The sequence below is a fragment of the Heterodontus francisci genome, chromosome 11 (genome assembly GCF_036365525.1).
Source record: "Heterodontus francisci isolate sHetFra1 chromosome 11, sHetFra1.hap1, whole genome shotgun sequence".
NCBI lineage: Eukaryota > Metazoa > Chordata > Chondrichthyes > Heterodontiformes > Heterodontidae > Heterodontus > Heterodontus francisci.
In genome coordinates this window covers 101,495,493-101,517,878 of record NC_090381.1, presented here as the reverse complement: position 1 = coordinate 101,517,878, position 22,386 = coordinate 101,495,493, and the positions used below count along the sequence as shown (strand labels likewise).

Sequence of the window (22,386 nt, the reverse complement as noted above, 5' to 3'; positions counted from 1 at the left end):
TGTGACCTTTAAACAGTTTTGAAAGTTTTTAAATAAGGAGGGAAATATGCTTTTTCTTGAAAATGTTTTCATTACTCTTTGGCTTTCATTCCTTCCTGAGTGCTGCTGTGATATCACTGATGGAGGGTGAGACCATTAGCATCCCAGAGCAACCCCTTTCACTATAATTGAGATTACAGTACAACTGTGGACTGATCTGGAGCCCAATGTGGAATTACCCAACCACAACTTCAGTGATGTGGAGATTCTGGGGAAGCTGGGCGTTGTTAAGAGGAGATTAAATAGAGGTGTTCAAGATCAGGAATGGTTTTGATAGAGTAAATAAGGAAACGCTCATACCAGTGGTAGAAAGGTTGGTAACCAGAGGACACGGATAACTGGCAAAAGAACGAGAGACGACATGAGGAAACTATTTTTTAACGCAGTGAGTTGTTGTGATCTGGAATGTCTCAAAGGTTGGTGGAAGCAGATTCAATAATACATTCAAAAGAGACTTGGAAAGATACTTGACGGGAAAGAATTTACAAGGTTATGGGAAAGAATGGTTTGGGGGAGGGGTGGGGGTTGCAAATTGGATAGCTCTACCAAAGAGCCAGCACAAGCATGATGAGCCAAATGACATCCTTCTGTGCTATATCATTTTATGATTCACTGGAAAACATAAACCTCACAAAGTGTGGTCTCAGCTGTCTTGATCTGGTTCCAGTTCCTTATTGGTGTCAGATTGCACAGAGAGAACCTGCACACAATTGATTAATAATTTGCCATCTGAAGCCATGATTACAGTGCCCTTGTTTAGGATGGATTCTGAGAGCCTGCCTCACTGAAATCAGCACTGTTATCCCAGCAACAGTTGTACCTTCATAAACAAAACGGGAAAATGAATCTGCCACTGGAATAAGAGGGGTCAAATTTTGGAGATTAAGCAAGGGGGGGATCTGGCTCCATGTACCAGTCTTCTGGAATCCAAGTGCCAGTAATATAAGCCACAGAAGGGCTGGTATGGCAATCGTAAAATCCATATCTGTGCAATATGGGTACTCCTCTGAGGTTGGGGAGAGTAGAAGAAGCTTGACTCTGCATCCGACCCGTGCTGTACTGGCCCTGGGAACATCCCAAGTGGATACTTGGCACCAGATGTGGAGAAGTTCCGCTACCCTGCACTGATTCTTACAGTTGACCTGGTGACAGTACAAGATTGTTACAGCAGGGCAAGGTAAACAGACACAGATTCACCAGAATTAGAGCACTTTGTGGTTGGAGAGGAAACAGGATTTACAGTTCGTCCAGCTACATGGTTTGAGAAATTATGTGTGTGTGTGCATTGTTTATGTGTGTGTGGATTTATGTACATTAAAGTCTGGCTACCCGACCCGAACCCGGCGAGACCCGACTACATGTATCGGGTTCAGGTCGGGTCGGGTCTATATTCCGAGTCCAGCATTCAGGCTCAGGTCGGGTTGGGCTGGACAGTGCTACTTCCGGGAAGTCACGAGATCAGGCTCACCCATGATTCCCCACAACTCCATCTGCAGGAACAGCCTGCTGCCGGAACGGAGGAACAATATTCGGGTCGAGTCGGGTGCGAAAAAAAATTAAAGAGCTTGGGCCTGGTTTGAGCTCGGGTTGGCTGTGGTCGGGTCTGGCCCAGGTTGCGTTTTAATTTTATACCCGAGCCAGGCTTTAGTGTACACACATGTGCGAATTGTTTCTGTGTGCATGTCTGCACATGAACATTGCTTATTTGTACGTGTATGTTGTTTGTGTGTATGTGAAATTAAGTGAGAACATGCAGCTGGTGCTGGAGCCTGGAGTTCGTACGGGGGGACTGATTACCATGGAAGGCCTTTTATGGATTGGTTAAGTTTCCTGAGCAAACTTGTCAAGATGGTTTGGACTCGGGGGCAAAGTTCAGTTTTAGGTTATTGGTTGTTTTATTTTAGAATTTGTTTTCCCCATTTGGAAATGCCAGGAATTCTGATTATTTTCCAAAGGGAATTGACCAACTGCTCTTGTATGTTTCTTTTCTCTGCTCTTTCACAAAGCAGGAGAGGGAATTCTGTTGAAAAGTCCCTTGCTAACAGGATCTGTTTCGTGTTGCACTCCATTTGCAGGCAGTCTTTATCTGCTGAAATCCACAGTCCTCATTAATTGTTCCATGTCTCTGTGCATCGTCTTAATATGGCCAAAAGCTGATATGGCTGTGGGTGAATTGTGGCTTCATTGGTAGTACGTTTTCATTGTAGCCAGGAGGTTGTGGGATCATAGTCACACTCCAGATAGCTGAGCACATAATCCAGTCTGATGCTTCAGTGCTGCAATGCTTTTCAAATGTGATGTTAATGTGAGGCCCTGTTTGCACTCTTAGAGTGGATGTTAAAAATCCTGTGATGCTGCTTTGAAGAAGAGCACAAAGTTCTCCCTGGCATCCTGACCAATATTTATCCCTCAACCAGCATTGCTAAAACAAATCATTTGGATTGATATAGCTTTGAATGTCACCGAGAGCTAAAATCTTGATTGATTGCCTACACCTTCAATTTTGGGAGATACCCTTGTGGCAGGCAATAAATAACCATAATTTATTTTCCAATTAAAATTCTTGTTACTGAAATGACCTCAAGCACACAGATCTGGAACTGATTCTCAACTGGACATTTGATTTACAGCCACCAGGACCAGCTGGATGTTAGGAGTGGCAGTCATGACTGGTAAGAACGCCCCAATTAAACACATGGGCTGGTTGCGTTTAGTTTCCAGAATGACAGCCATTAAAAAAAAGGTCACACCTTTAACTTGTTTAATTGCTACTTTTGAAGCATATGAATGAGACATATACTGTGGTATGCAACAATATACAATTATATCTTGAGTGGCAGTAGTGATAATGTTGTGAGCAATTAAAGGACATCCTCATATAACTTGACTGGTGGCACTGCCCTGCCATTAGAATTGTCAACTTTTTTTATTCTTTCATGGGATGTGGGCATTGCCAGCATTTGTTGCCCATCCCTAATTGCCCTTGACACCTGAGTGGCTTGTAGGCCATTTCAGAGAGTTTGGAGTCATATGTAGACCAGACTAGATAAAGACAGCAGGTTTCATTCCCTAAAGGACATTAGTAACCAAATGAGTTTTTATGACAATTGATGATAGTTTCATGTTACCATTACTGAAACTAGCTTTCAGTTCCAGATTTCTTTTTATTAAGTAACTAAATTGAAATCCCACCAGCTGATGTTGGTGGGATTTGAACCTGCGTCCCTAGGGAATTAGCCCAGACCTTTAGATTACTAGGTTTAGTGATATTACCAGTATGCCACCATCTCCAGCTGGATGTAGTTGAGGTTTCATCACCTGACCTCCTGCTTCCAACAGTCCTGCCCAGTCAAACAGCCTTTTTCCTATCTCCCAATATTTTTATAACCAATAGACAAAACATTTAATCAAGGGATATGGGGAACAGGCAGGAAAGTGGAATTGAAGCCCAAGATCAGCCATGATCCTATTGAATGGCAGAGCAGGCTCGATGGTCATATGGTCTACTTCTGCTTCTATTTCTTGTGTTCTTGTATTCAAAGAAGAAACCATCCCCCTATCTGACCCTATGATATTTCTCCTGGGTTGCTCAGAACAGTGTCCAGGAGATTAATCTTCAATTCGTGGAGACTTTAGAACAATCCTGGAGGGTTGGCAGCCCTACCTGCCATTTACAAGAAGGACTGTGGTCTTGCAGCTGAGATGTGAAGAAAACATAACGGACTATCTGTACCATGGCATGGGAGTTGTGATATAGGGCTGAAGTTCAAGAAAAGGGGAACAAACACTTTGTTATTTTCTCTGCTCCTGATACGTCCTGGAGCAACACAGGAACAGGAGTAGGCCATTTGTTGGTGTAGTCAGGTGGGTCAATTGGTAGTATTCTTATCTCTGTGTTAAAAGGTTGTGGGTTCAAGTCCTACTCCAGTGACTTATATATAAAATCTAGGCTAATGCTTACAGTGGTGTTGCCTTCAAGGAGCAGACAGTGAAGTTAAAGCCATGATCATGTTAAAGGGTAGAGCAGGCTGAAGGGGCCAAATCTCCTGCTCCTATTGCTTCTTATTTAGCCCCTTGAGCCTGTTTTGCCATTCAATGAGATCACGGCTGATCTGTGACTCCATTTGGGCCTTTGTCCAATTTCCCGCTCGGGAGTCACGCTAACAGCACTGGCGTTGGTGTAGTGCCTTCAACGTGGTGAGATGTCCCAAGGCATTTCACAAGAGCATAATAAGACAAAAATTGACACCGAGCCACATATGGAGTAATTAGGACAAAAGCTTGGTCACAGAGGTTTTAAGGAGTGTCTTAAAGTAAGATGGAAAAAGCTATAAAGGCAGAGAGGTTTAGGGAGGAAATTCCAGAGCTTAGGGCCTTGGCAGCTGAAGGCACGGCCGCTAATGCTGGAGTGGCTAAGATTAAGGACGCACAAGAGGCCAGAACTGGATGAGCACAAATATCTCGGAGGGTTGCGGGGCTATAGAGGAGGTTACAGAGATAGGGAGCAGCAAGGTCATGGAGGAGGTTGAATAATCGAGAGAATTGTTGGTTGGGTAAATATTCCTAAGAACATAAGAAATAGGAGCAGGACTAGGCCATTTGGTCCCTCGAGCCTGCTCCGCCATTCTGAGATAAGGGATACTCAAAAGCCCCAAGATTAACTTAGGGCAGGAGTGTGGCCTGTGGGAGCCAGGGCAGCTGGGAGGTGCCAATGACAATGCAGGCATGAGGCCTGTGCTATTTTGATTCCAGGGCCTCATTACCATTTCGCAGATTGGACTCCCACCAAACCCAGCTAGAATTGCTGCCTAATGGGGGGCTTGGAGTGGGTGGCAGGAGGCTGGCATTGGGGCCCCAAGAAAATGGTTGCTTGGCATAAGCTAAGTGTTGAGATCGGCAGGGGTTGCGGTAATTGTGGTCAGGGGAGGTGCCTTGGAGCAGGGGAGTCCCAAGGTTCCCTGCTGGGATCAGGATGAGCACTCCTGCTGCCCTTGGCCCTCAAGGAAACTGTCAAAAAAATGTAAGTGTACCTCAGCTTCTTCTGACCCTGATACTGTCTCCAGGCTTCTCTGGCGGGTTCAACAGTGCACACATCTCAAGCGACCCATAGTTAAAATCATGTATAGATCTGAACGATGTCATTGGAGCCCTCCTTTTAACTGGGCAGCCTTCCCCATGTCCATAAATAAAGGGGTTAAAATGGCGGCAGGCACAAACACAATGGCAAGTACCTGGCTGCCATTTTTAACCTGCCATTCACTCCATTCCCACCAGGTGGGAAAGGTTAAAGTCAGGCCTAAAGTGTACTCTGTAAGCACATGCTTTAAGATATTAATGTCCCTTTGGATGAGGAGACAATACTTGTTTTCATTCAAAATGGGACCTGCTGAAATAACTGTCAATACACTCGGGGGTGAGAGAAGAGACCACCTTTCTTTTACGATGCTCCGCACATCTGAATGATGAATCTTTGCCTCATTTAGTGAGCTCATTGGTTGTATACAAATCCTTTGGCTCCAATGTGTTGTCTCTATAGATAGGAAAAGGCATCCAGATAAACATTCTATACTCATAATGAATGATTAAAGGCACGTAAAGGGTTGCGAAGTGCAATTTCCCAATAGTTCTGTGAAGAAGTAGAAAGGCTTGTTTAACCAGTCCTGAAATAGAATAGCAGTCAGAAGGAAGAGAGAAGTCCAACATGAATGAATGACAGCCTGGAAGTTAGAATACGAGATTCTCAATTAGGTACTGTAAGATCAGGTTCATGTCCCAGTAAAAGCTACTAAAGGTGTATCTGTTCCAGGACGTTAATAAATTAGAATGGCTTACACTGGAAGAGTAAGGTCAAGATAAAATCTTACTTCACACTCTCCCCAAACTACCACACCTACAGCCTCCATTTATATAGCACTTTAATGTAGTAAAATGTCCAAGGAGCTTCACAGGAGTGTTATCAGACAGAATTTGACGCTGACCTTCATAAGGAGATGTTAGGACAGGATTTCCTCAAAAAGATAGGAGCGGCTTAAAGAAGGAAAGAGAGGTAGAGAGGCGGAGAGGTTTAGACAGGGAATTCCAGAGCTTAGGGCCTGAGCAACTGAAATTACAGCCGCCTGTGGTAGAATGATGAAAATTAGAGATGCGCAATTCACCAGAATTGGACAGATTGTACAGCGAGCATGGGACAAGGGAGGCCCAAGACTACCTTGCCAGTCTTCTGCTGGCCCATAAGAAAATCTAAATTTAAATTTAAATTTACTTTGCTGGACCTTTTCTGGCCCACAATTCACCTCCCAGCAGGTTTGACCGAACAGGGAATGTGTCTGACTGAAATTCCCAACCTGCATATGTAAAGCAGGATCCTGCTGCCTTCCTGCGTGTGTCCCACTCCTTTGTTAAAATCCACCTCCCGGGACTTAGCTTCAGCCCGCTGTGGCATGACAAGAAGTCTGACTTTCAGTCTTTTCCAGCGGCGCCGACAGAGGGGACAACTCTCCCAAATAATATTAATTAGGCCTGAGGCCTAATCTTGGGCCAATCTCGGGCCTAATGTTTGGGATATGCACTCTGTGCATGGCACACGTTTCAAGCTTGAAAATGGGCCTAAAGGAACTTCCAGTCCCCAATAGTTTCAGTCCCAACCTTTAAGAGGCCACTTCAACAACAAAAAATGCAGCTAATGTTAACCTGTTGATGTAGCTATTGCGGACTTTGCAGTAGTTAGTCAGTCTACAGATGTACTTTCTGCAGTTATTCATTGGTGGGGAAGGAGAAATTTCATTCTTGATATTGATCAGAATTGCTGGTTAAGGTTTCCACTGTCAGTAGTAGTTGTTTTGCACAAATTTCTCAAAACTAGAAGAAGTCTCATGGGTGATTCTCGTGGTGTTTCCATTTAAACAGGGCCAATGCCTGAAGGGTGGGAACAAGCAGTGACACCTGAGGGAGAAATTTACTTCACCAACCACAAAACCAAGACAACCTCCTGGCTCGACCCAAGATTGGATCAACGCAGCAGTAAGAATCAATAAAACTACTAGCAGACCCCATTGCACATTCCTGTACATCCGTACACATAATGTGTTCCACAGCTTTGCTAGGAACTTGAACCGTTCACGTTCTTGGTAAGGTGCAAGATGACTGACCGTGTCAGGGAAAAAAATGAAACTGTTCTTTATCTGGACGGCCAACCACTGCAACCAGTAACGTTAGGTATGGCACAGGTCAAATGTGGTGCAGAGTTGCCTTTGCATTGGCACCGCTGACAATGCCTCTCAGCCTTGGAACAGCGTCTTTCACCCATACCAGTGTTTGCCCTTCACTCCATACTCATTGGTTCTCAAAGCCGGCTTTGCTCAAATTAGAGCTGATTTCCGGGCAGTTGTGTGGCATGGGCTTGTGTCCAGTGGGAACTGGATTGAGAATAGCTAATTGCCCTTCACTTGTGGGCTCTTTGGAGCATTGACCCCCTTCAGCCTGGATCTGAACCCAAGTCTCCAAGGTAAAAGGACAGTTCCCTGGTGTTTCCCCATGCTATTTAGTCCCCTTAAGTAAATACTTCTCCATTTTCCTGACTTCTTTCTGTTGTTTAATTTTAAATGTCACATTTGACCAGATCCTCCTGGTTTGAGCAAAAATAGTACCTAGAAAATTAAAATATTTATTGCTCCATACTAACTCGCAAGCCTAGAAGTCTGCAATCAGCAAGAGTTCCTTTATAAGCTGTAGGGAATATTTTAGAAGTCCATTGTGATCTGGTAAAGCATCTTGCAGGTGCCTTTGGCAGATTTAGAATTTGATGGTACAGACATAAGGATGCGACTCATGGTGCAATAAAATTGTTGGGACTGCCCAACACAATTTTAGCCTTGAAAGGATCTCCTGCAGGTCGGCCACCAAATCCTCAATGCTATAATGATAGACTTTTATCTACTTAATGGGGTTCCTCATTGCTTCCGTATCTTTGTGTCCCGTGGTTTGAAATCAGTGGTCAGAGACCAGATATTCTGAACACCAGCAACCTCCACAGACAGCATGAATCAGAAAAGCTGCTCTCAGCCTTCTGCCCTTTATTGCCTAAGTTTTAAAATTCTCATCCTCGTTTTCATATCCTTCCCTAGCCTTGACCCTCCATCTCTATGTAACCTCTCCGAACCCTACAATGCTTTGAGAACTCTGCATTCCTCCAACTTTGGCCACTTAGCCCCATTACTGACCATCAAGACCCTAAGCTCTGGAATACCTCCCTTAAAGCTGTCCATCTCTCAGTGCTTTGGTCCAATGCATGCACCCTCCTGATGTAACTAGGTAATGGAAGGGCAAGCAACAGCTCCCTTTAATGCCACAAATCATTTTAATGCCTGCAGCTTTTAACCCCTTGAAGGGCACAGAAGTATGTTTCAAACAAAAGATGCTTTCATTCTTTTCAATTTCCTCTCTTTAAATGCACCATCCTTTTAGCAATATGAAACTTTGGATTAATGGCCACTGGCTGCCAGGGGGGGCCAGGGATCACAGTCTTTCTGGTGTGACTAAAGAGCCTGCTTGACCATATCCAGCTTGAGTGCTGACCGGGAGTCAAACAAATGTGGATAGATTTTCAACCGGCCGCCTGGGTGTAAAACTATGGATGTGGATCGGCAGCCCACTATTGGAACAGCGGAACAGGAATAGGCCATTCAGCCCCTTGAGCTTGTTCTGCCATTCAGTTAGATCGTGGCTGATCTGTATCTTAACTCCATCTACTCGCCTTGGTTCCGTAATCCTTAATAACCTCGACCAACAAAAAATTTCTTCTCAGTTTTGACATTTTCAGTTGACCCTCGGCCTCAACAGCTTTTTGTGGCAGAGTGTTACAGAGTTCAACTACCCTTTGTGTGAAGGAGTGCTTTCTGATGTCAGCCCTGAACCTCCTAGCTCTAATTTTAAGGCCCCCTTGCTCTGGACTCCCCAATCATAGGAAATAGTTCCTCTCTATCTATCCAACAAATCCAATCATTATCTTGAACAGCTCAATTAGATCAACCCTTTATCTTTCATATTCTAGGAAATATAAACCTAGTCCATGCAATCTGCACGCATAATTTAACCCTTGTACTGTTCTGGTGGATCCCTGGATTTTCCTTTCCATTAATCTCAGTGGAACTGAAAACCAGACAGTTTTTATAACAGGGGGGCAATCTGCAATGGTAGTTTTTACACATGGGCACTTAATTGAAAATTTACACTTTCCCGTCATTAACAACACAAGATACTGAAAAAGATTAGGTGGGCCCATGAGCATCTGAAAGAGAAAGAAAGGGTAATGTTTGGCATGGGACTGCTCACCAGAACTCAAGTGAAGGGTTACACCCGAATTTTTGCTTTAGGTGCTGAGTGACATGCCATGTATTTGCAGCAATTTCCCTGAAAGTACCGGTTTAGATAGATAAAGCACAAAAAAAGGACAACAGCATTTTTGGTTTTCCAGTAGGGGCATAGAATGCAAGAGTACAAAAAGGTAATGATAAATTTGTGTTAAGCATTGGTTAAACCAAAGAGTACTGTAAAAACTAGAGTTTTTAGGGGCTCCAATATAGAAAGAACACTAAAGCTATAGGACATGATTAGCAAATATTCACTGGGATGATACACAAAAAACTTGCATTTATTTAACACCTGACTTCCCAATGTGCTTTACAGTCAATGAATCACTTGTGAAGCATAGCCAGTGTTGTAATGTAAGAAACACAGAAATCAATTTTTACACAGCAAGCTCTCACAAACAGGAATATGATAGTCATCAAATAATCTGTTTTTGATTGAGGAATAATTATGGGTTAGAATGCCAGGGATAACTCTCCTGTTCTTTTTCAAGATAGTGCCACAAGATCTTTTGCATTCACATGAGAGGGTAGACAAGGCCTCAATTTAACTTCTTATCCAAAGACAACACCTCCAACAACACTGCAGCAAAATGATACTCATGACTTTTGTGCTCAGGTGGGGTTTAAACCTACAACCTTCTGAGTCAGAAGTGAGCCTACTACCCATTCAGCCATAGCTGACACAAGATAAGAATTTATAGTTATGAGCAGATGAGATACTGGGAGTATTTCTACTAGCACCAAAGAGACAAAGAAGCGATTTAATAGTTATGGAGTCGATATAAAGTCATTTACAACATACAAGGAGGTAATTCAGCCCATCAAGTCCTTGCTGGCTCTCCATGGAGCAATCCAATCAGTCCCACTCCCCCACTCGATCCCCATAGCCCTGCAAGTTTATTTTCTTCAAGTGCCCATCCAATTTCCTTTTGAAATCATTGATTGTTTTCACCACCCTCGTAGGCCGCGAGTTCCAGGTCATTATCACTCGCTGTGTAAAAAGAGGTTCTTCCTTACATCCCCCCTGCATTTCTTGCCCAAAACCTTCAATCAGTGTCTCCTAGTCCTTGGACCATCAGTTAATGGGAACGCAGGGAGAACAGTCCCAGCTTTTCCAACCTAACCTTTTAACTAAAATCCCCCATCCCTGGAACGATTCTGGTAAATCTCCTCTGCTCTCTCTCAAGGACCCTTACATCCTTCCTAAAGTGTGGTGACCGGAACTGGACGCAATACTCTAGTTGTGGCCTAACCATAGCTTTATAAAGGTTCAGCATAAGTGGTATTAAAACATTTTTTGAAGGGGCTTGGCAAAGTGAATAAGGGAAAACTATTTTCTCTGGTTGGAGAGACAGTGACAAGGATCATCAATTCGAAATTGTTACTAAAAAAGGGAGAAGCAAGGTTAGGGGAAATGCCTGTATGCAAAGGGTTAGAGCATTGGACACTTTGCCACAGGAAATAGTTAAAACAAAGTCCATTGCAACTTTTAAGGAAAAATCAGATAAATATTTGAAGCAGAAGAAGACATACAGCTATGATGAGTGCGGCAGCAGGGCAGAGAGATTTGTTTTCAGATTAGTTTTGGATTGCTTTAGCGAAGAGCTGGCACAGAGAGGATTTATTCTGATTTTCAACATCCCAGATTTTTGTTTACACCTTTTCTATAAATGTTCGTTTGAAAATATGATCAGTTTGCACTTTAAAAAGAAAATTGAATTCTTTCAGCCACCTTTTGGTGGCTGTGTCTCTCTGACTAAAGAGACAGAGACAAGGCCTGGGCACAGCCTTCCACCAATCTTGGAACAACCACTGGTGACTAGACCTTGTTTAACTCTCCTTTAGATGTTCCTGTTTTTTTTGCGAGCAGCCCAAGAGTTTTGCACCTCAGAAATTGCAGTAAGGCATCCTCACCCCCACCCTACCACCACCAAGACCCAACCCAAGTGCATCATGCCGTCAGTAAGGGTAAGATCTCTTCGAAAATGCTTAATATGCTAGGCTGTTTTGGGCAGGTATCATAATCATTGGAGGTCATTTTGACTTCAAGGTAACTGAAAATTGAGACGGACATACAATGGACGACTGAATTGATATTACCCGTGTTGTGCTATCACCAAAGTCAAAATTACCCCTATTCTACTGCTTCTTTCATAGTCCATTAGCAGTGCTATGGGTATATGGTGCTCTCCAGTTTAGGACTTCATCCTCCAGCTCATTGGCCTAGCTCAGTGCACTTGGTGTACAACTGTACAGGACCTCATCCTTCTAGCCCATTGTTCTAACTCTATTCACTTGGTACTGTCTGGTCCAGGACCTCTAGTCCATTGGTATTGTTCCAACCCTTTAGCAGCTTGATCCAGAATTTTCTAAGACATGGTGTTTGTTAGTGATTTCCAATTTAGCATATTGGGATAGTTCCATATACTTGGTATCTAGTGAAAACTCACATTTTTTCAAACAAGCTGAATGATAGGAAAGTGCCTTTGTTTTCCTTTAGATATCGCTTGCTCTATTTTCCAGTTATATTAATCAAAGCTACCTGCCTGACTTTGTTTCATTCTAGTCTGTTGAAAAGGGTTTATGGATTCCCACACACGAAGAGAAAGACTTGCATTTATATAACACCTTTCAGAACCACCAGGTGTCCCAAAGCACTTTACAGCCATTGAAGTATTTCTGATGTGTAGTCACTGTAGTAATGTAAGCAGCCAGCATAGCAAGCATAATGTGCATAGCAAGCACCCACAAACAGCAATGTGATAATGATCAAATAATCTGTTTATTTTGTGATGCTGATTGAGGGATAAATATTGGGTGCTTTTCTTCAAAATAGCACCATGGGATCTTTTATACTCACCTGAGAGGGCAAACAGGGCCTCAATTCAACATCACACCTGAAAGGCAGCACCTCCCAACAGTGTGGCACTCCCTTCACAACTGTACTGGAATATCAGCCTTGCTTTTTGTACTCAAGTCCTGGAATGGGATTTAAACCCACAACCTTCTAACTTGGAGATAAGAGTGCTAATAACTGAGCTAGAGCTGATACCTTGTCTTGCACTCCCGACCGAAACCATTTCCAGGTCAGGATGTTGACTGGGCAATGTGAGGTTACCTGGAGCCCGGGTTAAAGTGAGGTAACATAAGAGCTCAGGATGTGAATGCCAGTGTATTGCAGCATTCTTTAAACTGAGTTACCCACTGGTCTCTTTTTATGAAGTAAGATTTCTGAAAGATAGATGTGGTTAATCAAGTTGATTACAATCTGAGGATATATTTAGTTTCCGGCCAAGGAGCTTTTCCTCAGATGTTGAATCTGGGCGGGGCATGAGTGAGGATAACTGTGTATTTGCAGCAGGTTTCGCAAGGTTAATGGGCATGGGAACTCCCTCACCAACTGGCGGCCGACTTCATATGAGGCTGATCTTTACTAGGGAAAAGCAATTAGCTCCTTTTGAAAGGAAAGCTACATAAGGTGAAAAAAAGAACAATCAGACAAACAAAAAATTCGCTGTAAGCCCAATTACTGTCCAACCCCACAGCCAAACTAAATGCGTCGATTTACATTAGTTGTGTCGTACTTGCTATCGCTTCAGAGGTTACAAGAACAAAGGGTGCACATAGTTAAATACAGGATTCCTCTGATCGTCTCGTGAGCTGCATTTTTTTCAATCCTTCTCTACTAACTGAAACAAGAAGTTAACTGCTGGCAGAGCTAGCAGACTAACTCCTGGATGTCGTGACTGAATCAGAAAAGTACTGGCACAAGCATGTGTTTCGATCAGGCAGTTAGCGCACATCACCTGATGTTGGCCACCCCTGGAGACATAAATCCCTCAGTGCAGTTAGCTCAGAACAAAATCCTACCAGATGGGAGTGAGGCAACTGAAACATCACCCCTTGCAACTGTAGTCATAACGTGGGGTTGTTGGGGGAAGAGTGGAGTTCTTGGCCTCTTGACTGGAGTGAAGTTTACTGTACAATGCCTGCTCATTGCTTTTGCTCTCCCATTACAGCCATATCAGGGGTTCTTGATATAAAGACTTTGTTACCTTCTGTGCTAAATCCAAATGTTTCTTCAGGTTTCGTGCAGAGTTTCATAGATGAAAAAATCTAATGAATTGTGAGCTAAAATCTTTTTTTTCGACGTATTTCATTTTAGATCTCCTATATAGATAGGAACAGGAGTAGGTCATTCAGCTCCTTGAATCTGTTTCGCTGTTCAATTATGTCATGGTTGATCTGTATCTTAACTTCATCTATCTGCCCTCACCTATCAAAAATCTACCAATCTTAGTTTTGAATCTTTGGATTGACTCCCAGCTCTCAACAGCATTTTTGGGGAGTGAGTTCCAAATTTCCACTAAACCTTGTGGGAAGAAGTGTTTCTAGACATCACCCCTGAATGGCCCAGGTCTAATTTTGAGGTTATGCCTCCTTGTTGTAGACTCCTGCACTTTACAATGATGAAGTGTTGTCGTTGTTATAATGCAGGAAATACAGCAGCCAGTTTGTGCTTAGCAAAGTCCCTCAAACAGCAACGTGATAATGACTAAATGATCTGTTTTAGTGATGTTAGTTGAGGGATAAATTTTGGCTAAGACAGCAGGGATAACTCCAGTTCACTTTTGTGAATAGTGCCATGGGATCTTTTATGTCCACCTGAGAGGGCAAACGGTGCCTTGGTTTAATATCTCAACCAAAAGACAGCACCTCTGATTGTGTGGCGCTCTGTGCTGCACTGGGAGTGTCAGCCAAGATTATATGCTGAAGTCTCTGGAGTGGGGTTTGTGCTACCCAATGAACCACAGCTGACACTTTATAGTTACTGTCAGGGAGGTCCACACTGCATTGATTGCTCACTCAGCGATGAGAGCCTCTGTTGTATTATGCTGCAGGTCTGTAGTGCTTCCATCACATCATCACACTGTAACAGCTATTTAAAAAAGAAAGAGGCATTAAACGTTAAATATCTCATTCCACTGTGGCTCCATAAAACCCTGCGATGATTGAACAGCAAGGCTATAATTTGCCCAAATGATTGGTCTTATGAATATATTTGAGGCAATTGAGTATAATAAAAGTTACCCGTTGAATGAAACATCTGTCAGTTCCCATTTGTCGTGAAACACAGGAACAGAAGGAGGCCATTCAGGCTCTTGAACATGTTCCACCATTCAGTTGGAACACGACACGGCTGACCTATATTTTAACTTCCATCTACCCAGCTTGGTTCTGGAACCCTTTATATCCTTGCCTAACACAAATCTATCAATTTCAGTTTTGAAATTTTCAATTGACCCCCCCCCCAGTTTCAACAGCTTTTTGAGGGAGAATTCCAGATTTGCACTATCCTGTGGTTAAAGCAATGTTTTCTGACGTCATCTCCTGAATGGCCTAATTCTAATTTTAAGGCCATGCCCACTTGGTTTAGATTCCCCACCAGAGGAAATTGTTTCTCTCTATCCTTTGATCAACTTAAACACCTCAGTTAGACCTGTGCAGCATTGACTTTGCGTGAGGCTCTCACAAATACTGGTGGTTTCTAAAAAAAATTATGGGTAAGCAGGGGAGCAATAAAACCGCAACCATCTTTTTTGGAAAGGATGCACAAATATTTGTTTGTACCAAGTATTGATGGTCTTTAGATATGACTTGATATTGTAAAGTGCCTGAGGAGGCTGATATAATCAGATAGTGTAGGTCAGGGTCTGCCAGTCTTGTTCATTCTTCCATTTGCTCTTGCTTATCTTTGCCTCTCTTCATGTCAGTGCATTTCAGATCCTTTCTCTGTATAAAGTGGAATCCCTAAGCATGTGCGTAAGGTTAGAGCACGTTACAGTATGGGTGTGGCTGGTCTCTGTAACACAATGACCCTCTCTGTGTGCTTGTAATTGACATTTGCAATATCCAGATTATCCCCCCATAGAGCTGAAATTGTGTCTCTCTGTGGTGGAAGAATCAACTTTAAAATGAGGTTGCTAAGCTGTTATAAGACAAATGGCCCCAGAACAAACTCTACATGGAGGTACTGCACCCACCGTAAGGTCAATGCAATGATCATTATGTGCCTGGGCTGGTCCTTATTGAGAGCATTTTAAAAAAATCATAAAATGATAGGGCTGAATTTTATGGGCCCCCCCCCGAGACAGGTTTGGAGGCGGGGGGGTGGGGTGGGGGCCCATAGAATTGCAACAGGAGTCAGGGGGCGGAGAGCCCCTTGCCTCCCTGTCACAAAGCAATTTTGTTGGGGTGGGATAGGCCGAGGTCGGGCTTCCTGTCCAGAGGCCAATTGAGGCCCTTTTGTGGCCTATTAACGGCCATTTAAGGGCCCCTTCCTGCTGCCGCTGGGATTTAACCAGCAGTGGGGTGGGGGGTGGGGGGGGTGCCTCTGCCACTTGGAGAGGTCACCCAGTAAAATGAGGCAACCATCCTGTGGGCTTGGGGGGGGCTTTTCTCTATTGGCAATCTACGGCCCACGGAGAGCCCCCACCAGGAAAACCTGCAACTCCCTGAACCACCCTACCCCTGCTCTATACGCTGCACACCCCACCCCACCCCCCCTTTCCCTGTCGGGGCCTGCTGGTCTGGCTCTGATGACTCTGCCTCACAGACCTTATGTACATACTTCAGCACTGGGCCTGGGTCCAAGGCATCTTGTAGTACCAGCAGTGGCCACCGCTCCCGGTGGTGCTTCCAATACTGCTGAGCTGCCGACCCTGTGATTGGCCAGCAGCTGTTGGAGGCAGGATCCTCATCTTTAAAGGGACGGGGATCCCGGCACCAAGCTGTTAATTGGTCGTAGAATGGTGGTGGGGTGGGTGGGGGGGCTCCAGCTGGTTGAGGCGGGATTCCCCCCACCTTTTTGGCCCGGCATCAAGAGCCCCGCCATGGGCGCAAAATTCAGCCCATAGAGCGTTACAGCGCAGAAGGAGGCCATTCGGCCCATCATTACCATGCCTGCTCTTTGAAAGACCTGTCATGGAGATTAATCTTTATTCCTGGAGATTCCAGAACTAACCCTGAACGTTGGCAATCCTATTCTTTTTGGATATAACATTCAGTATAAAAGGAGATCCTGTGGTGTAATTGTGACAATACACTTGATCCCATTGGGGGGGCACTAGTGTTCAATGAGCAATAGACAAGTGCAATACATATTGGTGGGAATGGTGTGTGAGGTGAATATCTTCCTGATTTCCAGAACAGGCAGGAGCTTGCAATATAAAGCTACCATTGGGTTGGAGTGAAGGATCTCAGGGAGCTTTACCTTGCATATGACGCATTCCAGACCTCATCCAGAAATGCTTGATGCCTGACATGGGAAAGTGTTTGATTTCCTGAGCACTAAGATCCCTTATCTCAATGTGTTTGTGCCTTTAAAATAAAATAAGCTGCATTCCACCGAGCACTTAAAAAAATGTCTTCATTATCTGTGAGAAAATATAACTCGCCACAATTGTGTGTCTGCCGCTCGCCCCTCCCTATTTCTGTAATCTGCTCCCCAGCCCTACAACCCTCTGAGATGTCTGTGCTCCTTCATTTCCGGCCTCTTGCACATCCCCGATTTTCATCTCTCCACCAATGGTGGCCGTGCCTTCAGCTGCCTTGGTCCTAAGCTCTGGAATTCCCTCCCTAAACCTCTCCACCTCTCTTTCCTCCTTTAAGATGCTCTTTCAAAAACTTGAAACTTTAAAACAAGCTTTTGGTCACCTGCTCAACATCTCCTTAGATGGCTCAGTGCCAAATTTGTCTGATAACACTCCTGTGCAGCACCTTGGGGCGTTATACTACATTTCTTTCTTTCTTTTGGGCCTCCTTATCTCGAGAGACAATGGATACGCGCCTGGAGGTGGTCAGTGGTTTGTGAAGCAGCGCCTGGAGTGGCTATAAAGGCCAATTCTAGAGTGACAGGCTCTTCCACAGGTGCTGCAGAGAAATTTGTTTGTCGGGGCTGTTGCACAGTTGGCTCTCCCCTTGCGCCTCTGTCTTTTTTCCTGCCAACTACTAAGTCTCTTCGACTCGCCACATTTTAGCCCTGTCTTTATGGCTGCCCGCCAGCTGTGGCGAACGCTGGCAACTGACTCCCACGACTTGTGATCAATGTCACAGGATTTCATGTCGCGTTTGCAGACGTCTTTAAGGCGGAGACGTGGACGGCCGATGGGTCTGATACCAGTGGCGAGCTCGCTGCACAATGTGTCTTTGGGGATCCTGCCATCTTCCATGCGGCTCACATGGCCAAGCCATCTCAAGCGCCGCTGACTCAGTAGTATGTACAAGCTGGGGATGTTGGCCGTCTCGAGGACTTCTGTGTTGGAGATACGGTCCTGCCACCTGATGCCAAGTATTCTCCGGAGGCAGCGAAGATGGAATGAATTGAGACGTTGCTCTTGGCTGGCATACGTTGTCCAGGCCTCGCTGCCATAGAGCAAGGTACTGAGGACACAGGCCTGATACACTCGGACTTTTGTGTTCCGTGTCAGTGCGCCATTTTCCCACACTCTCTTGGCCAGTCTGGACATAGCAGTGGAAGCCTTACCCATGCGCTTGTTGATTTCTGCATCTAGAGACAGGTTACTGGTGATAGTTGAGCCTAGGTAGGTAAACTCTTGAACCACTTCCAGAGCGTGGTCGCCAATATTGATGGATGGAGCATTTCTGACGTCCTGCCCTATGATGTTCGTTTTCTTGAGGCTGATGGTTAGGCCAAATTCATTGCAGGCAGACGCAAACCTGTCGATGAGACTCTGCAGGCACTCTTCAGTGTGAGATGTTAAAGCAGCATCATCATACTACATTAAAGGTGTAATATAATAGGGCGGCACAGTGGCGCAGTGGTTAGCACCGCAGCCTCACAGCTCCAGGGACCCGGGTTCGATTCCGGGTACTGCCTGTGTGGAGTTTGCAAGTTCTCCCTGTGTCTGCGTGGGTTTTCCCAGGGTGCTCCGGTTTCCTCCCACAAGCCAAAAGACTTGCAGGTTGATAGGTAAATTGGCCATTATAAATTGTCACTAGTATAGGTAGGTGGTAGGGAAATATAGGGACAGGTGGGGATGTTTGGTAGGAATATGGGATTAGTGTAGGATTAGTATAAATGGGTGGTTGATGTTCGGCACAGACTCGGTGGGCCGAAGGGCCTGTTTCAGTGCTGTATATCTAATCTAAAAAAAAATCTAATCTAACCACAAGTTGTGTCACAAATTGGAATATTCCTGACAAACATAGTTTGGTTCATTCCTGTACATCTGTCTGAACATTTCCTGAGGGTACAAAAACACTCCTTGAAATAACTCCAAGAAGTGGAAAAAAAATATGTTCTCACCTCAACTTTGATCCCTGGAGCAGGCCACCGAGACTGCAGGTTAAATTGAGTGTTTTTCTTGATATTCTGGAACACTGCTGACAGGTGTGTATTCGCACCCCCTCCCCCCTTCCCCCCCTCCCACCCTGGGAGGACAAAGACTGATTAATGCGGTGGGGGGTGCAGGGTGGAGGGGGAAACAGACTCTGGAGGGGTGAAAGCCTCCATCTGTTCCCCTGTTTATTCTGTGCTGGGGAAGTGCAGGGTCTGAGCGTGCTCAGAGCAGAGTGGAAACCTTCTCGTTTGACAAGAACCTCTGTACTCCACTAAAGAGGTTTTTATTTGGCAGCGCAGCTGGACTTCATTTCAAAATTACGAGGTCGGGGTGTGAGAGGGTGGAGGCAAGGTGAAAACCTGTACAATTGCCTGTAAGCTCTCTCTGCGTGCACAGAGAATACATTCGGTTCATTCATACATTAAGTCAAGTCCCTATTAACTGCAGTGTCTGTGATGCTGGGGCCTCTTCCCCACAAGCAGGAGAATGAGCCACAGTGTTCTGTTTCTTCTTGCGCACAGTTTCCACAAGTACCAGTTTATTAAATCGACTGGACGTCCCGACTGGAATCTTGAATGGGTCGGTCTTTGCTGTCCTCTTTTATATTCTATTTATTTATTCAAAAGGATTATGAGTAAATGGGCGCAATGTTGGGGGCTACACACCAGCTGAAGGAGGTTTTGCCCCGCTACAAAAATCCCAGGTTGGGCAACCCATGGGTTTCTGATATCCACCAGCAGTGGACCAGTTTCTGCTTCTTGCACGCTTTCCTTGGCCCCCATCATTGGCGACCCTGCCTTCAGCTGTAAACTCTGGAACTTCCTCCCTAAACCTCCCTGCCTCTTAATCCTCCTTTATGTTGCTCCTTTAAAATCTACCTCTTTGGCCAAGTTTTTGGTCATCTGTGCTAATACCTTTTTATGTGTCAAATTTTGTCTGATAACGCTGCTGGGAGACGCCTTGCGATGCTTTTACTATGTCAAAGGTGCAAGTTGTTGTTGTTTATTTTTATTTTACTTATTTAGAGATACAGCACTGAAACAGGCCCTTCGGCCCACCGAGTCTGTGCTGACCACCAACCACCCATTTATACTAATCCTACACTAATTCCATATTCCTACTACATCCCCACCTGTCCCTATATTTCCCTACCACCTACCTATACTAGGGGCAATTTATAATGGCCAATTTACCTATCAACCTGCAAGTCTTTGGCATGTGGGAGGAAACCGGAGCACTCGGAGGAAACCCACGCAGACACAGGGAGAACTTGCAAACTCCACACAGGCAGTACCCAGAATTGAACCTGGGTCGCTGGAGCTGTGAGGCTGCGGTGCTAACCACTGCGCCACTGTGTTCTTGCATGCACTTGGAAAATTATATCCAATATATTTCTCAAGCCCTTTCCTCCTGCATGTTCCATTTTCCATTATCATGCTCATGTTCATGACTGAGACCTGACAGTGCAGTTTCTCCCCTACCCCACCCCCCCACTCCCCATCCAAGAAACTGCAATTCACCTACCTGTTTTGCCAAATGGAAAATAATCCAGGAAGTGACAAAGTGATGGACTATTCTTAGAAAAAAGTCTAGACAGCTTTTAATGGGGCTGCATGTTGAAGGTAGTATCAGAATTTACATTTACGACTCTCCATACAGATAATTACTGTCTTTTGGATGAGATGTTAAACCATGGCCCTATCCACCCTTTCAGGAAATTAAAGATCCCATGCCACTATTTTGAAGAGGAGCAGGAGAGGTCTCCCTGGTGTCCTGGCCAATATTTATGCCTCAATCAACAACACAAAAATCAGATTTTCTGGTCATTATCACATTGCTGTTTGTGGGAGTTTGCTGTGTGCAAAATGGCTGCTGTGTTTCCTACATTACAACAAGTGACTACACTTCAAAATGTACTTCATTGGCCGTAAAACACTTTGAGACATCCGGTGGTTGTGAAAGGCGCTATATAAATGCAAACCTTTTATTTGCCAGTGTCAGTTGGTGCACTGTTGCCTCTGTGTCAGAAGGTTGTGGATTCAAGCCTTACTCCAGAGGCATCTTCCGTGTGGTAGAGGTGTCGTCTTTTGGATGAGACATTAAACTGAGGCCCTGTCTGCTTTCTCAAGAGGATGCAAAAGATCACACTGCACTTTGTTAAAGGAGAGCAGGGGAGTTATTTGCGTGAAATGAAACATTTGAATGCGGCAATGTGCATTAAATACACAAGAAGCAAAATGGGAAATATAAACGTCTCAGACTCGATCGTCAAACATTGGAGTTGGCTCCCTCTCTGTCTCCCTTATGTCTGTGAAAGGATCCTGTTGTCTGAACAGACACCACCTGTTCAGGTTACAGCTCTCTGACGTAAAGAGGATAAAAGACACTGGGGGCTGTGATGGGGAGGGAGTGCTGTGCTGGTCCATTTTTTAGCCAAGTTTACCTTACAGAGAGAACTCATTTCAACTCCAGCAAACTTGCTGCGATTCTCTTACCAGCTTCACTCTCTCAGGACAGTCTCAGTGCAGCAAGGTCATCATAAACCCGAATGAGATTCTAATTCTTTGGGGAGACCAAATGCAGATTAGATGATCACTTTGTGGATTACCTCTGCTCAGTCTGCATGCGTGACCCTAAGCTTCCTGTTGCTGTTAATGGATAATCTATACCAGTTTCAGTATGTCCAGACCTATTACGTTGTTGAAAGAAACCTTGGCAAGTTGGAAGATAGTATCCTGCAGTCTTGGATTAAGTCCTTTTTTCTTGTGGAGACCAATTAATATGCTGAAGATATGTATGCAAAATAATGTTCAGCACCCGTAGTAGGATATAATAGTTCAGGTTGTCATATCCAGGGTAGACTGACCTACTCACATGGCACTGTTGGTAGACATGAGTCCAGGTTTGCAATCTAAGGTACATCCACTTTTAGATCTTGGCCATGCTATCAAGGGAGGGGTCTGAGGATATTTCAAGTTTAATATCACAAAATCACAATTTTATAAAGCCTCAAGCTTTTTTTTTAGTAATTCACAATTTTCTCAGAATAAACCAGAGAATTAGAAATAAAAACAGAAAATGTTGGAAATGCTCAGCAGGTCTGGTAACATCTGTGGAGAGAGAAATAGTTAATGTTTCGATGATCTTTCACCAGAACTGGAAAAAGTTAGTAATGTAATAGGCTTTAAGCAAGTACAGAGGCAGGGAAGGGTGCGGGGTTGGGGGGTGTGGGGATGCGGGGGAGGGATGGAAGATGAGAGAAATGAACAAGTAGGAGTGTCTGTGATAGGGTGGAAGGCAAATTGGATGGACCTTGGCATTTTTAAGTCTAGCAATTCCTATGTTCCAAAGGTACTTGCTAATTGGCCTAGGTCTACAATGTTGGGTAGGAAGTGTAGACTGTTGTATGTAATTTACTTTTGCAGTTTGTTTAACGAGCTCATATTGGACTCTGGGCAAATAACTCTGGTGTCTTTGTACCTTGAGGCTCACAGGAAAGGTCATAGATTGTTTTGGTCATATGTTTTGGCCATTATAATAACACTGAGGTGTCAGCTCAGCTCATTTGGCAGCACTCTTAATTCTGAATGGCGGTTTGAAGGGCCACTTTTTGAGTA

General features: G+C 44.5%; 1 protein-coding gene across 2 annotated transcripts in view; it reads left to right on the top strand.

Annotated features, from left to right (window-relative positions):
* The window catches only part of LOC137375422 (WW domain-containing transcription regulator protein 1-like), a 164,581-nt gene that overhangs the window by 126,570 nt on the left and 15,625 nt on the right, over nucleotides 1–22,386 (top strand). Inside the window, exon 3 of one of the 2 annotated variants that reach the window (XM_068042618.1) lies at nucleotides 6,946–7,059. The exons of the other annotated variant lie outside the window; for it this stretch is intronic. Within the exon in view, the coding sequence (XP_067898719.1) occupies nucleotides 6,946–7,059 (114 nt within the window). The remainder of the gene's footprint in view (nucleotides 1–6,945; nucleotides 7,060–22,386) is intronic. 2 annotated transcript variants of the gene reach the window in all.